This window comes from Trypanosoma theileri (assembly GCF_002087225.1).
Source record: "Trypanosoma theileri isolate Edinburgh chromosome Unknown TM35_Tth_7_V1, whole genome shotgun sequence".
Classification (NCBI taxonomy): domain Eukaryota; phylum Euglenozoa; class Kinetoplastea; order Trypanosomatida; family Trypanosomatidae; genus Trypanosoma; species Trypanosoma theileri.
The window spans coordinates 430,978-449,787 of record NW_021639849.1 but is presented as its reverse complement, the minus strand read 5'-3'; the positions used below and the strand labels follow the sequence as shown (position 1 = coordinate 449,787).

The following is an 18,810-nucleotide window of genomic DNA, read 5'->3' as shown; positions in this document are numbered from 1 at the left end:
TTTTTTTTTATTATTTGTTTGAAAAAAAAAGCAAAAAAAAAAAAGAAAAGAAAGAAGGAAAAAAAAAAATACAAATTGATAGAAGAAATGAACAGTAGCCCATTCTTTGCCACACATTGGGAATGTTTTTTTTAGTAGTAGCAGAAATTTACAGAACCAATAGGTATAGTATATCTAGGTTGTAGTGAAACTAAAAGAAAAACAATTCCTTATATATATATATATATGTCTGTAGATGTATGATATATTTGTTCTTGCTATAATCATGCTATTGAATTTTTTTTTTATTCTCCTTTTTATTTCTCCTTTAAAAACTATCATTTGTACTCTAGCTGCTTAATACAGCAAATAGAAGTGCACACAAGAGGAAAATAAAACATATACATATATATATATATACGTGGTTACTTAGGTATTATTGAAAAATGAAAGCATCATCAACTCCTGTTCATATGCGCAGTACGGTTCTAGAGTGGAAGTCAGCCATTTTACCTCCAGTGACATTGTGGTTTACAACAACAGAAGGAGATTGGTGTTTTGATCAATATCTTGAACTTCATTACACTCCAGAAACACTTCGTGAACAGGGACATCTTATACTATGGAAGAAACAACATCAACATCAACATCAAGAAGAACGTCATCGTGATGAACCATTTATAATACCAGAAGATACAGATAATGAAATATCTTCAAAAGTTACTTTCCGCTTAAGTGATCTTCAAGCTGTACAGAGACATGTGTTTGCTGCGCCTGTTTATGTAGCTTATAATGATAAATTAACAGGTGAAAAGAATGATTTGGGAAAGAAAAATAATCCTCCTTCTCATTCTTCTCGTTATAAATTAAGTGGAGCAGTTGGACTTGTACTCTCATGGCAATATGGATCTAAGCTATTTTTTGTTTTTCACAATGAACTCGAAACTGATAAGTGGGAGAAAGCATTACAATTAGTACTGATGAAATTAAAGAAAGATAATGAGAAGATAACATCTTCACCCATGATGGAACAGTTAGATGCTTCATTAGATCCACCTTGTCAAGGTCAACTTTTAATGCGAAGATCAGATGCTCGATTTCAACATTATTATGTAATACCTAGTAAATATATGAAGGGATCTTTACATCAATCTTCATTTCTTCCAAATCAAATGATTTACTTATCTCGACATCGAAGTAAATGGGTACTTCAGGTTCAGAAATCACTTGGTCTTGGTATTCCTCAACGTATTGATCTTCAATACACTACAATACGAGAAGACCAATCTGATGATTATTTAATGTTTTTAGATGTAGAACCTTATATCCCAAATTGGCGTTCTGCTTGTAATAATTCTTCAAATAGAGAAAAAGATTCATTAACAGATAGGAGAAGTATTCATGCAAAACGGTATGAATGTATGGTTTCATCCATTCAAGAAAAACGAGAATGGCAAAAATGGTTTAGGAGTCATGGAGCCGTTGTAATTTTTGCCTCTGATGTTTCCAGAGATGCTTCCCCAGTTGTGCAGGATGATGATCTTCTTATCCCTTCATCTCAACAACAACAACAACCAAAGTCAATTCTAAAGAAACCTGTGGTATCCAGTGCATGGTCAGTGTTGTCTGGATTAGTCCCTGCACGAAATACAGTTAATAATAATAATAATAATAATAATAGTCGTAATAATAATCGTAATAAGAATAATGATTATATTATTCCAAATGATATTCATTGGTGTAATTCTTCTACAATGGTTTTACCACTACATGAGGAAACTAATAGGCCAAGTTCCTCTTCTAAACCAACAGAGAATGATTTCTCTGAGACTACAGAGGCTAGTGGAAAGGGAGATGATTTTTCCACTTCTATAGTATCTACAGCTATTCATAATGATGAAAATGGAATAGATAAAGAGAAATTGATTATTCTAGAAGATACCCCAAATGAAAAAAAAACAAGATGTTGATTCTATTGATATTAACTCATCAAAATGTAGTAGTGAATCTTTAGTACTAGAAGAAAAACAAGAGATTATCATAATTGATGATGATGATGATATACCAGATAATGGAAATGCAGAGATTAATATTCCCTCTTCACTTAACTCGGATGTTAAGGTACTAGAGAATAAAAGAGAGAAACTATTTGCATTTGAATGTAGTAACCCTAACAACAATAACCGTACTCCTCAACCCTCACAGGAAGTATCAGATGAGGAAAAGCGACAAAATATTCTCGATGAGATTCTGGGATCATCAAATAACCAAAAAGGAGATAACGATGATAAACACTTGTCGTTACATAAACGTGATATTTTGTTTGTAAATGGTGTTGATGATAACATTGATAAGTCATTGTCAAGGAAATTTGAACTTGAGCGGAAGCTTTTTCTTGCATCAATACAATCAATACAAGATGATATATAAATAGGTGTATCTTATTTGTTCGTTTTTTTTTTTTTTATGGTTTTTATTTGTTTCTGTTTTTGCTAGTAAATATTCCTCTCTTCCAGATCGGTGCTTTATTGAAGAAAAATAAATAAATAAATAAATAAATAAAAAACAAATAGTACGGAACGTAGAACCGTTGTATTATTTTTTTATCTACTGTAAAAGAAGTATAGTCATACAGTTTCTCATTACTCTTTCCTCAACTTCGACTCCTCCCTCTTTTACAATTGCTTGCTTTTAATATTATATGTATATATATATATATATATATATATGTATATATACACAAACGCAAATAAATAAATAAAAGTTACATATATTGGGACCAAATGGTGAAAGCAACAACAAAATAATAATAATAATACACATGTATCTCTTCTTTCTTTTTTTTTCTCTTCTTTCTCTTTATTTATTTTATTTTTCTCTCATCAGTTTAGTGGTGGGTGTGAAATGGGCCGGCGAATACGCTACAGTCGCTGCCGCACTTCCCCGCCGTCGACACTTCTCGACTTTCTCGCCGCCCGCTTTCCTTATCTCACACCCGCCGCGTGGGCCGCACACATCGCCGCCGGGCATCTCACCGTGCGGGGCATCGCCGCTGTGGAGCCCGCACACATTCTGCAGCAGGGCGATGAGATTGAGTTCAACCCGCCGCGGGAATTGGAGCCGGTGGTGGATGAATATATAAAGATCCCCCACAGGGATGCGGCCGTGATTGTCTGTGTGAAGAATGGCAATCTCCCTGTGGCGGAGGGAGGAAGATACTCGGGGAATACACTAGTGGGAGTTCTGCAGCGACGGGATGCCGCTGATGTTGGAAGAGAAAGTACACGTGAGGGGAAAAGAAAACGAAGTGATGATGGGAATGATGAAAGGATAGATCATACAGAAGCATCAATGTGTTTTCCTGTTCATCGTTTAGATAAAGAAACATCTGGTCTTGTCGTCTTGGCAAAGAACGCTAATGCCGCAAGACTTTTATCCATGCAGTTTGAACAGCAATCGGAAACGCTTACAACCAAAGTATCACAACTAACAGATATCGATGATGATGATGATGATGATGATAAAGAAATGAGTTTAAACACATTTGAAGAACTTCTTACTGGAGATAAAGTTGTTATAAAATCTTACATAGCCGTTTTGGAAGGTGCACCTGCTGTGGGTGCAGTTTTTATTGTCTGTGATCGTATAGGTCTTCTTTCTGAGAGTATACCAGCTTCATCTTCAGAGGCGCAATATCACACAAAATTAAAGAAACTCAAAATGACTTGTTTTCCTGCTAGTGTAAAGAAGAATCCAGAACGTCATGGACGATCTGCCTGTTCTCGGATTCGTATTCTTAGTAGCGATAAGACACTTGGTGTTTCTGTTGCCTCTGTAGATATTCTTACAGGAAGAACACATCAGATACGACTCCATTGTGCTCAGATAGGTTTTCCTGTTCTTGGTGATAAATTATACGAGACCTCTACACCTGGTGTAGTTGGTGGATGTCGAGCAGTTCCAGATGATATCTATCTTGAGAGAGCAAGAGAATGTGTGAGTATGGTAAGTACTATTGCCCCACAACTTCGAGTAAAACGACATCTTTTACATGCTGCTGTTTTGGCATTCTCTCATCCTATTACGAAAGAACGTTTGATGTTTTTCTCTGATCCACGGGAATGGTTTCTTCGTGATGTTTCTGAGGAAAGTACTGCGGATAAAGAGGGTAATAGCGCTATTGAAGCTTTACGAGATCTTTTGGAAAAGGCTATGGAGTCGCCATTCCTTCGAGAGGCACAACTTTCAAACTCCCCATGATATTTTTAAAACATGGAATTATCTTTATCCTTTCTAACAATATTTCTTTTTCTCTTTTTTTTTTTTGTTTCTGTCGCTCACTCAGTATCTCTTAATTATATATATATATATATATATATATATATATATATATTTGAGAGGGTGAAAAAAAAAAAAGAAAAGAAATAAAATAAAAAAAAAACAAATAAGTAAATATCATTGAAGAAGCTTGAATTATTTTTCTTTACTTTCTTTCTTCTTCTGTTACTCTTGGCATTGTTTTTTTTTTTCCTACTATTCTTCTTCTTTTTGTGTCTCTCTGTGCGTTTGTGTTTTCTCTTTTTAACGGATTTAGGAGGCCTGTTAAAGTCGCTACAGAGAATCCTGATAAACAAAGGGATAAAAATAATCCCATAAAACAAAAGTAACAACAACAACAACGACAACGATCGGATAACGATAAACAATAATATTAATAATATTAATATTAGTATTGATATTAATATAATAATAAAAAGGTAGTGGCAGGGTGAACGTATGGCATTTAATGTTTCACAAGAACGTCTGGAAGATGAGGCACGCCTTCTTTTCTCTGTAGAGGTCCTTCTTGCGAATATCCCTTCTCTCATTACTGATCTCAGTTCTGCCAAGTATGCATTGCTGAGCCTTACAGACAAATACCGTAATGAGGTGAAGCAAAAAAGTATGTTAATACCATCTGTAAGTGAAAGATTCCGCGAGTTACTAGATCTTCGTAGTCAATTGCAAAGCGATCAGGAGAAATTAAGTGAATTAGAAACAAAAATTGTAAGTTCAGCACCACCAAAATTTATTTCAAAGGAAGAGGCATATACAGGAAGTACCACAAGTGCTGGATATACCTCTAATGACTATCACAATGATAATGAAAAAATGAGTATCAGATGTGAAGAAGATCCACGTAATGCAAGCAGTGAATTGTTATCAGAAACAAGAAGAAGTGATATATTATTAGATAATAACGAAGAAGGTACAAAATATATTCCACAATTTGGTAATAATAGTAATAATCGTGCTGTTGTGTTTCTTGAAGATGAAGATCTACAAAAGGTACAAGAAGCTGAATTAAAGCTTGAGGAAGAACGTAATGAACTGGCTAATCTCGCTAAGGAAACAAATTCCATGGAAGATCGCTTTGAAATTGACCGTTCTCGTTGTGAGGCGATGACAAAACACGTTCAAGGTCTTAAATGGGATTATGAAAAAACGCATACGGCGTTGATTGAAGCGAGGAATGAACGACAACAGTATGAACTCTTTCAGCATGAATGGAAAGAGCGAAAAATAATAAGTGATGAGGCAGATAAAGGATTACGAGAGATATTTGGTTTATGTTGTCGTGATGAGCTGTCTATTATCGCCCAAGCATTGGAGGATACTCGAGGATCTATTACCAATTGTTCTAAAGCGTTAGCAGATAAAATAAGTAAAAACGAAGTGGAACTTGCTGTTTATCAAATCGCATATAAAGAGCAGCAAGCAGCTGCAGAAGAATTAAAAGAAGCTATCATTCATCTACAGCATCATCAACGGGAGTTGGAACTTTTAGCAAAACGACAGGAAATAGAGGAAACGAAAAGAAACAGTATTCGTCAATTACTCATGTCATCACTGTACTTGTCTCCAGGTTCGAGTGAGGTGATCTCAGAAGAATTACAACCTGAACATAAAAAAGAGATTGAGGATGAACATCAAATGGTGAGTTTGTTAGCGACACGGGTAGGTGTTATGGAAGAACGTAGGCGGGAAATTGCAGCAATTTTAATGCGTTTATCTCCAACAGAAGAGGATATTGTACGTTTAAAGACTGCTGTGGAACAAGTGAGAAGTATACTTATGGAGGAACTTATTATTAATGAGGAAACGATACGAGATGTGGATAGTTCATAATATTTGAAATGTAATTTTGGCACCAAAAAAAAAAAAAAAATAAATAACAAAGAGTGAAGTGAAAAAGAAAAAAAAATTAACAGTACATCTCCGTATCACTGTATCTAATCCTTCTATATTATGTGTGAATTTTTTATCGAACGAAATTTCTTCCAACCATTTTTCTTGGTTTATTTTGTATCTATCATTTCTCTCTCTTTTTTTTTTCTCTATCGTTTATTTATGATTAACTTTCATTGTTTCTTTGTTTTTTTTTTTTGCTTTATGTTAACTCTTGAATCTTTCTTTTTCTTTTTTTTCTTTTTTTTTTCTCTCAGTCTACATTAGTGTGTCGATTCATTGTCTACTTGTTTTTCTCTTTATTTACAGAAATAGACATTTGGGCTTTAGTGGGACGCTGATACTGTCCCTCAACTCTTACCTGTACTCTCCACTCCTTTCCATTTCCCCCACCTTTTTGCATTAGACAACAGACCTGTAAAATATAATATTTACACCTTCTGCAATATTGCCTTCTCTGTTAATGCAGTATTCTGTCTGCGTGGCGACAGACCTGGACGGGGAGAAGGTGAATCTGCGGTTTCTCTTCGACGCCTACGGCCCTTCTGTCACCCAACTCCTCAATCGCGCCATCGTTGCCTTTAATAATCTCTTCCATCACTGCGGTATTCCACGCGCCTTCGCCGCCAGCGCCGCTGTTGTCTTCAACGAGACGCAGTGCACGTGGGACCGCCTCGTGCGCTCCACCCAACTGCTGCACAACAGTCAAGTCTATCTCTTCCAGCCGGACATTCTCGATCTCCCGGCGGTCATTCCGGAGCCGTACGAGGCCCAACCGCTCCTCGGCGACGCGTACGTCTCCCCGCGGCGAGAGGCCTCCGACTCCCCGCGGGCCGTCGGACCCGCCCACTACGAACCGCGGCCGCCCTTCACACACACAAGTCCAGTGGTGCTTCCACACTCCAACGATACCAAGAAGAAGGGAGGTCTTTATAAAACAGCGTCAACAGGGACAATGGGAAGTAAGAGTCGATATAGTAAACATGCGGGTGAGGATAGGGATTATATAGGAGATGATAGTACCCATGCAACGCCCTTTTCAACACCAAAACGTGGTCATAATGGAACTCTCGTTAGTAGTGGTCGTACAATATTAAAGGGACGTGAACATGACTCATATTCTGTCTCACCATTAGTTCAACAACCAACGGAAGAGAATTACATCATTTATAGTGATGGTAGAAAAAGTATATTACGTGATGAACGTGAGAAAATTGAGCATCAATGGCGTCTTCCACTGGATGAAATGCGGCGCAGTCTAAAGGAAGAAACGAAACAGCTTGAAAGGAGTATTAGTCCAGTGCGCTTGCATCTTAGCTAGATAAGAAGTTCTTTCCGTAAAATAAAGAAAGAAAAGTAGAAAGTGGAAATCAATTATGTATCAAAAAAAAAAAAGGGAGAAAAAAAAAGAGAGTAGAAAAATAAAAAAGATACCGCCACTCTACAATATCTGAATTTCAAGCAAGCACACACTCATCCACAACGTTTTCCCTCCCCAAAGAAGAAAAAGAAGAAAAAAAAAAGGTAGAGCTTAACGATGCTATTTTGGACGGTATATATATATGTGTGCGTATATATTATATTCATTCTTTTATTTCTCATTAATGGTGTTTATATTTCTCTTACTTGATGCAAAATAAGCAAGGACAAGAGAGAGGAGGGGGAAAGAAACACCTTTTGTACAGTCTTTATACCCCGACTGGGGAAGGCAATGAGATGTGTGAAGAGTGATAAAGAGAATGAAGAAATATTCATGTTAAAAAAAATAAAACAAAAAAAAAGACCGAGATATTTATGTTTTGCAAATTTTTCTTGTGCATTCTCTTGGTGACTGTTTTTTTTTTATTTATTTATTTGCTTTGGATTTGTTGTTATTATCATTTAGTTGTCAGTTTTTTTTTTTGTTTTCTTTTATTGTACTCATTCACTACCCTTTTCTGGATGTCTTTAAATATTATTTATTTGAAAGTACTTTTATTCATTTTCTTTTCTTTTCTTCTAGCGGTTCTGCACAACAAAGGGAAATTGAAAGGGGTGTGAGTGTGTATCATCGAGAGTAAATGTCAGATTTGATCGCACTGCGTGTACATTGTAAGGCGATCTTGGCTCGCCACCGGGGGAATGCTAATGCAGATATGGATTGTGTGGTTTGTCAGCAGCGGGTGCGGGGTGAAGAGAGGAATATGGAGCACTATGAGAATGTACACGGTGTGCACATCAAACACTTTGATAATATTGCAGACTTGAAGGGATTTCTCGCACACCTGCGGGGATTGCTGTTCCCATCTGGTGATGAAAGGATTCACTGTCCAGTCTGTCAAACCGACTGCGGTGATAAAGCCACGTGGATGTCTCATCTACAAGAGGAGAGCCATAGTCATTGGGATGTTGATACGATTCCCTCATTGGCGCCCTTTTGTGTGGCAGCAGTAGACTCCGGTGACAGTGAAGGTGAAGGTGAAGATGATAATGAAGAGGAAGGACAAGACGCAGGTAGTTCTCATAATAATAATAATAATAATAATAATAATAATAATAATAATAATAATAGTAATGATAATATGAATAAGAATAAGAATTATCATGATGAGGCGGAGGAAAATGATGAGGAGGATGAAGATGGTGATTGGGATGAGGAACCTGCTCTCTGTCTTCTGTGTGATACATCCTCACTGGACTGTGTACATCACATGATGGAAGTTCACGCCTTTGATTTTCCCGCTGCTGTGCGGAAACATGATGGTGTACGGGATGAGTATGATATCATACGAATTGTGAATGCCGTTCGAAAGTGTGTTGCCCGTAATGTCTGCCCTTATCATTACTGTGATGAATCCGATTCAGCAGAGGCGTGCCGTCATGATATTTCTACATCTTCACTCACAACACATTTACGCAGTAATCCACATCACATTCTTCCACGTTTAGTACCAATGGGTGATAAGGAACTTATTCCCGTAATTTGCGGGGATGCGTTTATCTCATCTGTTGTACTTGGTGGTGATATTCTTTCTGAACGCAATGATGGTATTAACTATAATGCTGAACCCGACTACCCTATGGTACCGACTATTTCAGAAATAGTGAAAATACGTGCAGCTCGGGCTGAAAACAACAACAAGATCATACCAGATGGAGAACAGTGACCGAAAGTAAAGAAAAAATCAAGTTAATAATTACATCTGCTTTCAATTTCCACGTTGTTGTTTTTTTCTTCAGTTGTTCTTCTCGTTTTGGTTGTGACGATAAGTGTGGTAAAATAAAGAGAGAGAGAGAGAGAGAAACAAAAAAAAAAAAAAAACATTTATACGTATAATAGATACGAAAAGTAAAGGAATTACTTGTATACCATAATTAAATAAAGTTGTTCTGTTTTTTTTAGAAGTATTTTGTAATGAAAAAATTTTCACTTCTCTTTGAATGGATTTTTTTTATTTTTCCCTTTTCTTTTTGCTCTTCTTTTTTGTAATTTGGTTATGAAACACAAATAATAACTTAATGTAATCATAAATAATTTACCAATAGAGCCAATCACGAAACAAAGAAAAGAAAAAAAACAAGTAGTAAGATATGGAGGATGCTCTCATCTTAAATTTTATTCGCCTTGTGCGTAACGGTAGAAGATGCGTAATGGCACATGAAGTATTCCGCTGGGGTGATCTACACATGATGGACAATGGTGCTTATGAGAAGGATGAGGAGGATCTACGGAAGCACCGGTGCAAAAAAGGTTTACCATCTCCAGTATACCTCGTGGTGTCTGTGAAAGGATCAGTAGCGGAAGTTTGGAAGTTTCAAGATTTCCGTTCTACAACTACAAAGACGATAATAAACTCCACCTTAACACCTTCTTCTATTGCATTTCAGGGTGTTATGTTAAATGAACAATATGAAGCCTCTTTAAAAACACTTGTAAGTGTTATTTATGCATATTTGCGTATTCATGAGTTATATTTAGATATTATGGATACAGATCCTGATGATGTTTCATTGCAATTAGTTCTGGAAAATGAGGAACTTCCAAAACTTGAATTAGATAGTTGTACAAAACAGGTATGGGCTGTAGAAGGATTATTAGGTGTGAATGTTACGTACAATCGTTTATGGCGAACCTTTATGAAGAACAAAGCTGTACCTGTAAATATATCCAATGAAACACACTCAACTGCTGTGAATGTGAAGACAGATTATCTTGTTGAACCCCATGTTGGAAGTACAGCAGCACAGGGATCAGACTCTATGGGAAGTGGTCGCTCTTTACCAACGCCGCACTTTGCACCTGCGCCTCTTCCAAGTTCTATGGGATCTGGACAAATGGGAATATCACAGAAATTCTTTAGAAGTCCACCATTTGCGATTCCTGAGATATTTCTCCCACATGCGGCCACTAATATAAACGATAGTCATTCCTTCTTCACAAGTCCCTCATTGGGGGCGGCGGCGGCTGCTGTGGCGGGTCATGGAACTCGAACTCCCGCCGTTCGCGGGTATTCTTTTGTGTCTGTGCCGACCTTTGCGGCTCTCGGCTCCGATTCTCAATCGGGGGATGAGAATGATATGATTAGTGTGGATGATCAGCTTCATGAGCTTTTGGAAATATGCGATACCGTTCACATACAGGAAAGTTTTGTGGAACTCAGCGACGTGCTTAATATACTAGACAAAAAACTTTTAATTCCGTAAATTGACAGAGTTATTATTATTATTATTATTATTATTATTATTATTATTATTATTATTGACTACTTGCTACACTTTTTTTTTTTTAATGTACACAGTTTCCTTGCTGTATTTTTCTTCCTTCTCTAGTTATTGAGGAAGAATGAGAATATTTCTCTCTTTGTTTCTTTGGTTTTGCTGAAAGGGAAATGAAAAGAATCTTGAAACAAAAGAAGAAGAAAAAAAAAAAGAAACAGAATAACGCCGCGTCATTTGTTTCTTCTTTTTTTTTCCCTTCAAATAGAAGAAGAATACGAGAAAATTCTTTTCTTGTTGTTGTTGTTGTTGATGATGATGATGATGACTATGGTCAGTGTGACAAAATAATTTATCTTTTTTTTTTATTGTTATTTGCTTTGATTTTTTTTTTCTTTCCCTTGACTAAATTGTTATTTTTTATTTTTATTATTATTCGCTGTTTCCATTTGTAGTGCATAGTTCTCTGTGTCTTTGGGTGCATATTTGTATGCAGTTTACCTTCCTCTTTCTTTTTTTCCCCTTTTATTTATTCTGTTCTCTTTCTGTTATTTGATTTTTTTTCTTCATTATTATCTTCTTCTTTCTTTTATTCTGAATAGGACTTTTTTTCTCTCTCTCTCTCTCTTCATGTATGCGTTTGGCTTAACCCTTCGACTCTTCCTTCACTTGAGAATGTCAAGTCGTCATCATACTCTCCTTCTGGCACGACGTGGTCTCTCCTCATCGCATTTCTCATCTCCCGCTGGGAATAATAATAATAATAATAATAATAATAATAATAATAATAATAATAATAATAGTGGAAGAGTATCACCACAATGTGATATTAGAGGGAGACGTTATTCACATCTACTGGAGACAGAGTTATTCCAGTTTGCGCAACGTATGAAATTTAAATCTTCTCATTGGATTACAGAGATGGAACGGAAAAAAATGGATTTAAAACTTTCTTCAAATGAAGAAGTTCCATTTTATCCTATTAGTGTAATGAATAAATTGAATATTTCTGCTGTAATGAATGTTGTGTTTGTTGAGGAAACAGATTTATTTTTCTTTTTTATGCAACGACCATTACCAATACGTGATATCTCTTATGATGTACATTGGGTAGACATGGATGGACAATGGCGTTCTTTTACATCTACGGATTCCTTGTATACTCGCCTTGTGTTTCTCTGGCATTATCTTAATCGTCTGATGTTAATGAACACAGACTTGAAAGGATCCTCTTCACATAATACTCTCACATCACCGACATCACAGAAAAGTAGTAGGAAGAAGAGCCGCACATGTGAACTTATTTTACCTTCAGCTTTTACTCCTGGACGGCAACCGGAGTTTTTTTGGTTAGATTATAACGCCTTCTTTTCTCATCAGTTGTCTCTGTATACAGATTCGATGTGGGTTCCACTCTACTCTGACAGAGTGGACTACATTGGCATGTATAACTTTGACCAGATAGTTATATCGTAGTGTTGATAAGTTAAAGTGTTTTTTTTTTTTAAGGGGTCTTTATGTCTGTTTCTAATTATTGTTTCTTTGTTTTGTTTTCTTTCTTTGCCTGTTGCCTCAGATAAGAGGATACACCATTGGGGGGAGGTTGCGTTTATCCATTTTTTTTGGTTGTTATTATTATTTTTCTTTGTCACAGTATTCCTCTCACTATATCTCTATTTGTGTATACGTATGTATGTAAAACTTTAATGGATATAATGAATGTGGTGTTATATATATATATATTCTCTTTTGAACTCTTCTTCTTGTTCTTGTTGTTCTTGTTGTTTACATTAGTGTAGAGAAGGGGGGTTTAGTTGTGTCTAGTCCTCTGCGGCCATGCAGAGTGCCTTCACGATACGAGTTGGTGAGAAGCAGTTGGATGGTGTGCGTGATGTTTCAGTTCTACACCACAATGAGGTTTACTTCACTACATCGCAGCGAAATATAAAGTGGGCATTTCTCACACGTTTCCCTCTTCTTTTAAATGAGAGGGAGAATGAACAGAATACCGCTGGGGTTTCAAGAGAGGAAACATTTGGAAGTCTTTGTGGTGAGAGAAGTTCAGATCAAAGGAGAGATGAGCACTCCAGTGCCATTTATAGTAATAATAATACTAATATTAATAATAATAATATTAATAGTACTTATGGAGTATTACAAGAGTATTTATGTGTATTTTACCGAGATGAGCCAAAGAATCACCTTAGTCATTACACTGCCCATCATCCTTTAACGATTTGCTCTGCATATAATACGGCCCATCCGGCTTCTGTGACTCACTTTGTTCTTAAGAACATCAGTCCTACACATGTAGTGCCTGGTTTACGTGGTGTGTTTGTTCACGGTAGTCGACAGTCCTCTCGTGGTACATGTGCAAAGATGTTGCGAGTGGGAGGATTTGTATTTAATGAGGCTGCAGATATGTGGTGGATGGCTTCTCAACTGACTATAAAACCTGTTTACGTCCCGTTTGGGGATTGTGAAATGTTGACAAGTCTTTCTCTCAACCCTACCGTCACGATGGTGTCATCCTCTTATCATATCCATAATAATAACAATAATAACAATAACAATAATAGTAACAACACTGTTGTTAATATAACGTCAAAGTATGCGTTAATAGATGCGACGACACTCACACAATTTCAATCCTGTGATGGACGATTAATGGCTGTAGCGGTACGTGGAAGTGAAGTTTGTCTCGCCACTACTATTATTGTAGATCACTTGGATGCATTACTTTGGATATGGTGGCCACAACGTCTACATATACCACAATTACGTGTAAAGGGAGCTTCTGTCTCTGTCACGGTATCGGAGTCTTCACAGGCTTCTGTACAAGCATTATTTCTTTTTGATGCACTTCATAGTGTATTACATATTGTACGTACACCTAATTTACGAACTGGAAAAGGGAATTTGGAATTACTTTTTACATTATCCACCAATTGTCCACCTTTAGTACTTCCATGTTTACGTCCATCTATGATGCAGCCTATTATGGTTTGTCACTATCCAGAAGTAAATCATGTTAGTCTCTATCATGTACCTGAACTATTAAGACATCCTTCTTCTTCTAATTGTATAGCGACAATGTCTATTGCAAATTTACTTCCAGAGAATGTGAGGTTGGAGGGTATTTTATATCATGCAGGTTCAACTGTTGCCTTTCAAACCGTATCCCATAGTAGTCATGATACAAAAAATAGTGGAAAGAGTTCATCTGAAGGGAAAAGTTATGGATCCTATATGATAGGGTTTCCTTCACTCTTTGAAGAACAACATCCACTTGTTCACTTTATTTTAGAAGCACTTGAACCCGTTTTAGAAACGGAATGTGTGGCTTCTATGCAGTGTGAATTACTTCGACGTGCATGGGAAAAGAAACGTCTTGGACATTTTGAAGATTTCGCAACGGGATGTTTAGAATTGATTAAAGATTATGTACATGCCAGTATGACAGGGTCTAGTATTAATAATAATAATAATAATAATAATAATAATAATAATACTGGTGGTACTGCAGCAGAAAGGGTATCAGACTCTTTAGATGTTTTACATGATGAGAAGGAAGTTCGTTTATGTGATATTCTTATTGATCCTCTTTTTCTAACGGCAGATGTACTACATGGACGTTCTTCTTCACACCCTCTACGTAGTCAAGAAAGAGAAGATTCTACTCAGGTGAGATTATCTAATATTAACATTGGGGGAAGATGGTCACTATATCAATGTGGGATGACTCTTTTTGTTTTACATCTTCTTTGTGAAAGTTTTAAACTTCAAGAACGTCTTTGGGTTTTTCTTGAACCATTGGCACATCTTAACTTTCGATTATCTCAATTAATGGGATGGAGTCTTTATATTCGCTACTACTCTACCTGTTTGTGTGTTCCTGAGGCAAATGATTTATCTTCTTCATCTTCTTCTACTATTCCTTCAACTATTTCCCAACCGCCATTCTTTCAACGTACATTAACAGAAAATGTATTACTTGAACGTTTTATTTTCCATGCGGGATCCTCCACAGAAGCGGTATTGAGTGGAGTTCCTCCTGTCTTGTATACTATTCTTCAACGTGTACTTGAGGGAAAAGCCCGTGTCTCTGGTGGTTGGCCGGCTATGAAAGGCATTAATCCAACATCTCCTCTTGCGATGGCGAATAGTCTTTTCTTTATGTTAGTGGATTGTTTTGATACCCCTCAACCACTGCAGAATCTCAGCTCACGTTGGTGGTATATTTTATGTAGAGGTTTATTAAAATATAATGTGGATCCAAAGTTTGTAGCCTCTGAGTTGTGTGTGGGTGTTGCCCAGCCAATAGAAAGAGCATTAGCGATTGCGAAAGATCATCCAGAAGATACATGGGATGATGATTTTAATGCTATTATTGGTCGATTAGATCGTCTTCAACGTCCTTCTACATTGGCACGATATGCAAATCCCGCAGGTGATGTTCTGCGAGCTGCACAAGAACGGGCAATTGGACGACAATATCGAGCTACTTTAAATGATGATGATGGAGTTATTATGCGACCAGATTTCCCAAAACATTGGGGAGATTCTCGTGTGGATATTGTACAAACTATGTTAAATACCGCTGCCCCTATTCCTTTACCAAGTCAAGTAGATGCTGCAGATGCTATTTATAATTTATTAAATACACTTACAAAACGTGCAACCGCATTACCAGTTGGACGTGGTATGTTTACACTTTGTACACAAAATTTTAGAGTACGAGATAGTGTACCTATTCCACGTCTTAACCTTGAGGGACGAACAAGTGATGGAGTTACGATAACAAATAATTCAGAAGAAGCTATTGCAGATAATATTATATGGCCATCTTTTCATAATGGATGTGCAGCAGGATTACGTTTCCTTCCATTACCAAATTTTCGTGGTAATGAAAATTTAAAAGAGGAAGAAACTATTAAACGTCATTGGGTATTATATCAAACACGTAATATACCTTGTCCTGCCTCAAGATCTGGATTACTTCTTGCAGCTGGATTATTAGGACATTTAAAAGCTCTTCAACGAACAGATATTTATTCTCTTTTGGTATCACCACAATCACAATTTTCTGGTCGAGAAGTTGTTACAATTGCTGTAATGTTAGGACTTAGTTGTAGTCTTCGAGGGACATGCAATAGTATTGTTTTTAATTGTTTATCTATGCATGTACAGTCTCTTACCCCTGCTACAGAAGATATTGAAGTTTCTTTAGATGTACAAACAGCTGCATTAGTTTCTATAGGAATTCTTTACCAACGATCACCTGATGCATTCTTAGTTGAAATGCTTCTTATTCAAATTTCACGTCTCCCATCGGATGAACATTTTCGAGATCGAGAAGGATATGCTCTTGGAGCAGGTTTTAGTTTGGGTTTATTATTATTAGGAACTGGAAATTCTCATGGAGTTCCTAATGTTGAAAATCGTTTATTAAAATTTATGGAAGGAGCCCGTCGTGAGGCAGTTCCATCAGCATGTGAAGGACTTGAAACATTTAATGAAATTAATCCTGATAGTGGACATTTTCTTACTCGAGCTCTTCTTGCAAGAAATGCAAAAGAATCTTTTCGAAGTCATTGTACTCGTGTTTTTGAAGGTGATTGCTTTAATGTTGGAGTTTCTAGTCCTGGAGCTATCATGGCTCTTGGTTTAATTTATTTACAAACAAATGATACTTCTATGGCTATGAAATTAGCTCCACCTAATCGTTTGGTAGGTTTACAAGGTATATATCCTCAATTATGTCTTTTACGTTCTATGATGTCTTCTCTTATTATGTGGTCTAGTATTGAACCCACAAGAGAATGGTTACGACGAAGTATTCCTTCATCTCTTTTACGTCTTGCAAAATATCCTCAACAAAGTGGACTTGCACCTGCTCAAATTCGTTATCTTATGATGAATCTTGGTCATTGTTTAGCAGGTTCAATATTAGCATTAGGTATACGTTTTGCTGGATCTATGGATGCGGATGGAAAATCTATTGTACTTAGTGAATTAAATGGGTTTATGCAAGGATTTATAGGAAGTACAGGAGCTGTTATAACAGCTATTCAACGTACTACAGGTGCTTTTCAAGCATGTATATCTGCTTGTAGTGTAGCCTTATCTCTTATTATGGCTGGTACAGGAGATGGTCAATGTTTAGCATTTTTACAAAAACTTTATAAACGTACAAATGTAAAATATGGAGATCATCTTTCTATTTCTATGGCTACTGGATTACTTTTTCTTGGAGGAGGTCAATTAACACTTTCAACTTCTTTAGATTCGGTAGCTTCACTTATTATGGCTTTTTATCCTATTTGGCCAGAAACAGCTTCTGATAATAAGATGCATCTTCAAGCATTACGTCATCTTTATTGTTTAGCTGTAGTTCCACGTATTATTGAAACTGTAGATGTTCTCACAAATAGATCTGTTTCTGTTCCTATTCGTGTGATTGTTCATCGCGGTAGACTTAGTCATAGTGAACCTTCCAATGTTGTTAGAGAGTTATGGACACCACTTCCAAAAGGAAAAGAAGATCAAGCTGTTCGTATGGTGACCCCTTGTCTTTTACCAGATACGAGTACGGTATCTCAAATTGAAATTCGAAGTGCTCAACATTATAATCTTACTATTTATAATGGTGATCAAAATATTATTGGTGATGGAGGTATAGTAGTTAGGGTTTTGGAAAAGAATCTTCATAATAGTCATAATGGAAATGCTTCTCGTTACCCTGGAGAAGAAGTTGTTGTAAATTGGATTCAACGTCTTTTCCGTGAACACCCACAACAACGACCACGACCCATTGAAGCTACTGTTATTCTTGATAATGTGAATTTACTCTTCGCATCACAAGAAAGTTTCTTAACAGAATTTGGTTCTTCAGAAAAAGAATTTTCATTAGATTTCGTTATGAATCTGCGACGTACATTAGAAAGACGTTATGGTGGACTCTTACAACGTTGTGGAAAACTTTCTTTACATCATCCTCTTTCAGATATTCTGTTAATGCAAAAATCTCTCTACAGCACGGCTGTTTTACTTGTGCAGACTCTCACGAATGGAGGTGATGCGGCTATGGAACTTGCCCCAATTACAGAGTCTCTACAGTCTTGTGCTGCTGCTGTCGTGGTAACAGACGCGAGTGGATCTGCGGATTCTCTTGGCTTCTCTGTTTCCGCTGTGATGAAATGGCTTTCGCAGGCATTACATTTTCACGGTATTGGCGGGAATATCGCTTTACTACCGCAGGCTTTAGTGAGATATGAACCACTTCTGCAGCGGCATAGTCAACGTTTATTTGCATTATATCGTATGAATCAGCAACTGTTACTTCGTCCACAAGTACTTGAAGAACTGGTGAATTGCTGTGTGGAATATGTTGATTGAGTGAAGGAATAACAATCAAGAAAGAAAAGAAAAAAAAAAGATTTTTTTTTATATTATAACAGAAATAATAAAGAAAGAACCACCAATATACATATAGATGAAGATTGATTATTATTATTATTATTATTATTTTGATGACTTTTTTTTGCAGAAAAAGAGATAAGATGCAATGAACTCTAAAGTTGCTGTTTCCAAGTTTTTTTTAAAAAAAAGAAAAAGGGAAAATACCCACAAAAGGGTGAAAATGAATGATAAATGTTTCATGACTATTGTTTATACTGTGGGTGTTTTTTTTTTCCTTTTTCTTATGATTTATTCTTCTAAGTCTCTTCAAGTATCTCTCAAATAAGAAGAGAAAAAAAAAACAAAATAAAAATAAAAAAAAAAGCACAGAAGAACTAGTTGATAGAAAAAGGTAGAGAAGAAAGAGAAGAGAAAGAAAATTATTTCAGTTTTTTTTCCCCCTCATATCTGTTTTTTTTTTTTTTCTTTTCCTCCTTTATTATTATT

The 18,810-nt window shown here is 36.4% G+C and overlaps 8 protein-coding genes across 8 annotated transcripts; all 8 read left to right on the top strand.

Annotated features, from left to right (window-relative positions):
- Positions 1-425: 425 nt before the first annotated feature.
- On the top strand, positions 426-1,949 carry TM35_000073100 (uncharacterized protein; the record flags this gene model as incomplete). Its single annotated transcript, XM_029023756.1, has 1 exon — positions 426-1,949. The coding sequence occupies one exon, from the start codon at positions 426-428 to the stop codon at positions 1,947-1,949; it is 1,524 nt and encodes a 507-aa protein (XP_028884952.1).
- Positions 1,950-2,883: 934 nt separating this feature from the next.
- Positions 2,884-4,239, top strand: TM35_000073090 (putative RNA pseudouridylate synthase; the record flags this gene model as incomplete). Its single annotated transcript, XM_029023755.1, has 1 exon — positions 2,884-4,239. One exon carries the CDS (start codon positions 2,884-2,886, stop codon positions 4,237-4,239), a length of 1,356 nt encoding a protein of 451 aa, XP_028884951.1.
- A 516-nt stretch (positions 4,240-4,755) lies between these two features.
- On the top strand, positions 4,756-6,147 carry TM35_000073080 (uncharacterized protein; the record flags this gene model as incomplete). Its single annotated transcript, XM_029023754.1, has 1 exon — positions 4,756-6,147. The coding sequence occupies one exon, from the start codon at positions 4,756-4,758 to the stop codon at positions 6,145-6,147; it is 1,392 nt and encodes a 463-aa protein (XP_028884950.1).
- Positions 6,148-6,670: 523 nt separating this feature from the next.
- On the top strand, positions 6,671-7,528 carry TM35_000073070 (uncharacterized protein; the record flags this gene model as incomplete). Its single annotated transcript, XM_029023753.1, has 1 exon — positions 6,671-7,528. One exon carries the CDS (start codon positions 6,671-6,673, stop codon positions 7,526-7,528), a length of 858 nt encoding a protein of 285 aa, XP_028884949.1.
- A 739-nt stretch (positions 7,529-8,267) lies between these two features.
- TM35_000073060 (Zinc finger Transcription Factor family member (ztf-7)) lies at positions 8,268-9,353 on the top strand (the record flags this gene model as incomplete). Its single annotated transcript, XM_029023752.1, has 1 exon — positions 8,268-9,353. One exon carries the CDS (start codon positions 8,268-8,270, stop codon positions 9,351-9,353), a length of 1,086 nt encoding a protein of 361 aa, XP_028884948.1.
- A 424-nt stretch (positions 9,354-9,777) lies between these two features.
- Positions 9,778-10,890, top strand: TM35_000073050 (uncharacterized protein; the record flags this gene model as incomplete). The annotated part of the gene is made up of 1 exon (XM_029023751.1): positions 9,778-10,890. The coding sequence occupies one exon, from the start codon at positions 9,778-9,780 to the stop codon at positions 10,888-10,890; it is 1,113 nt and encodes a 370-aa protein (XP_028884947.1).
- Positions 10,891-11,532: 642 nt separating this feature from the next.
- On the top strand, positions 11,533-12,378 carry TM35_000073040 (uncharacterized protein; the record flags this gene model as incomplete). Its single annotated transcript, XM_029023750.1, has 1 exon — positions 11,533-12,378. The coding sequence occupies one exon, from the start codon at positions 11,533-11,535 to the stop codon at positions 12,376-12,378; it is 846 nt and encodes a 281-aa protein (XP_028884946.1).
- A 360-nt stretch (positions 12,379-12,738) lies between these two features.
- TM35_000073030 (putative cyclosome subunit) lies at positions 12,739-18,300 on the top strand (the record flags this gene model as incomplete). The annotated part of the gene is made up of 1 exon (XM_029023749.1): positions 12,739-18,300. The coding sequence occupies one exon, from the start codon at positions 12,739-12,741 to the stop codon at positions 18,298-18,300; it is 5,562 nt and encodes a 1,853-aa protein (XP_028884945.1).
- Positions 18,301-18,810: the final 510 nt, after the last annotated feature.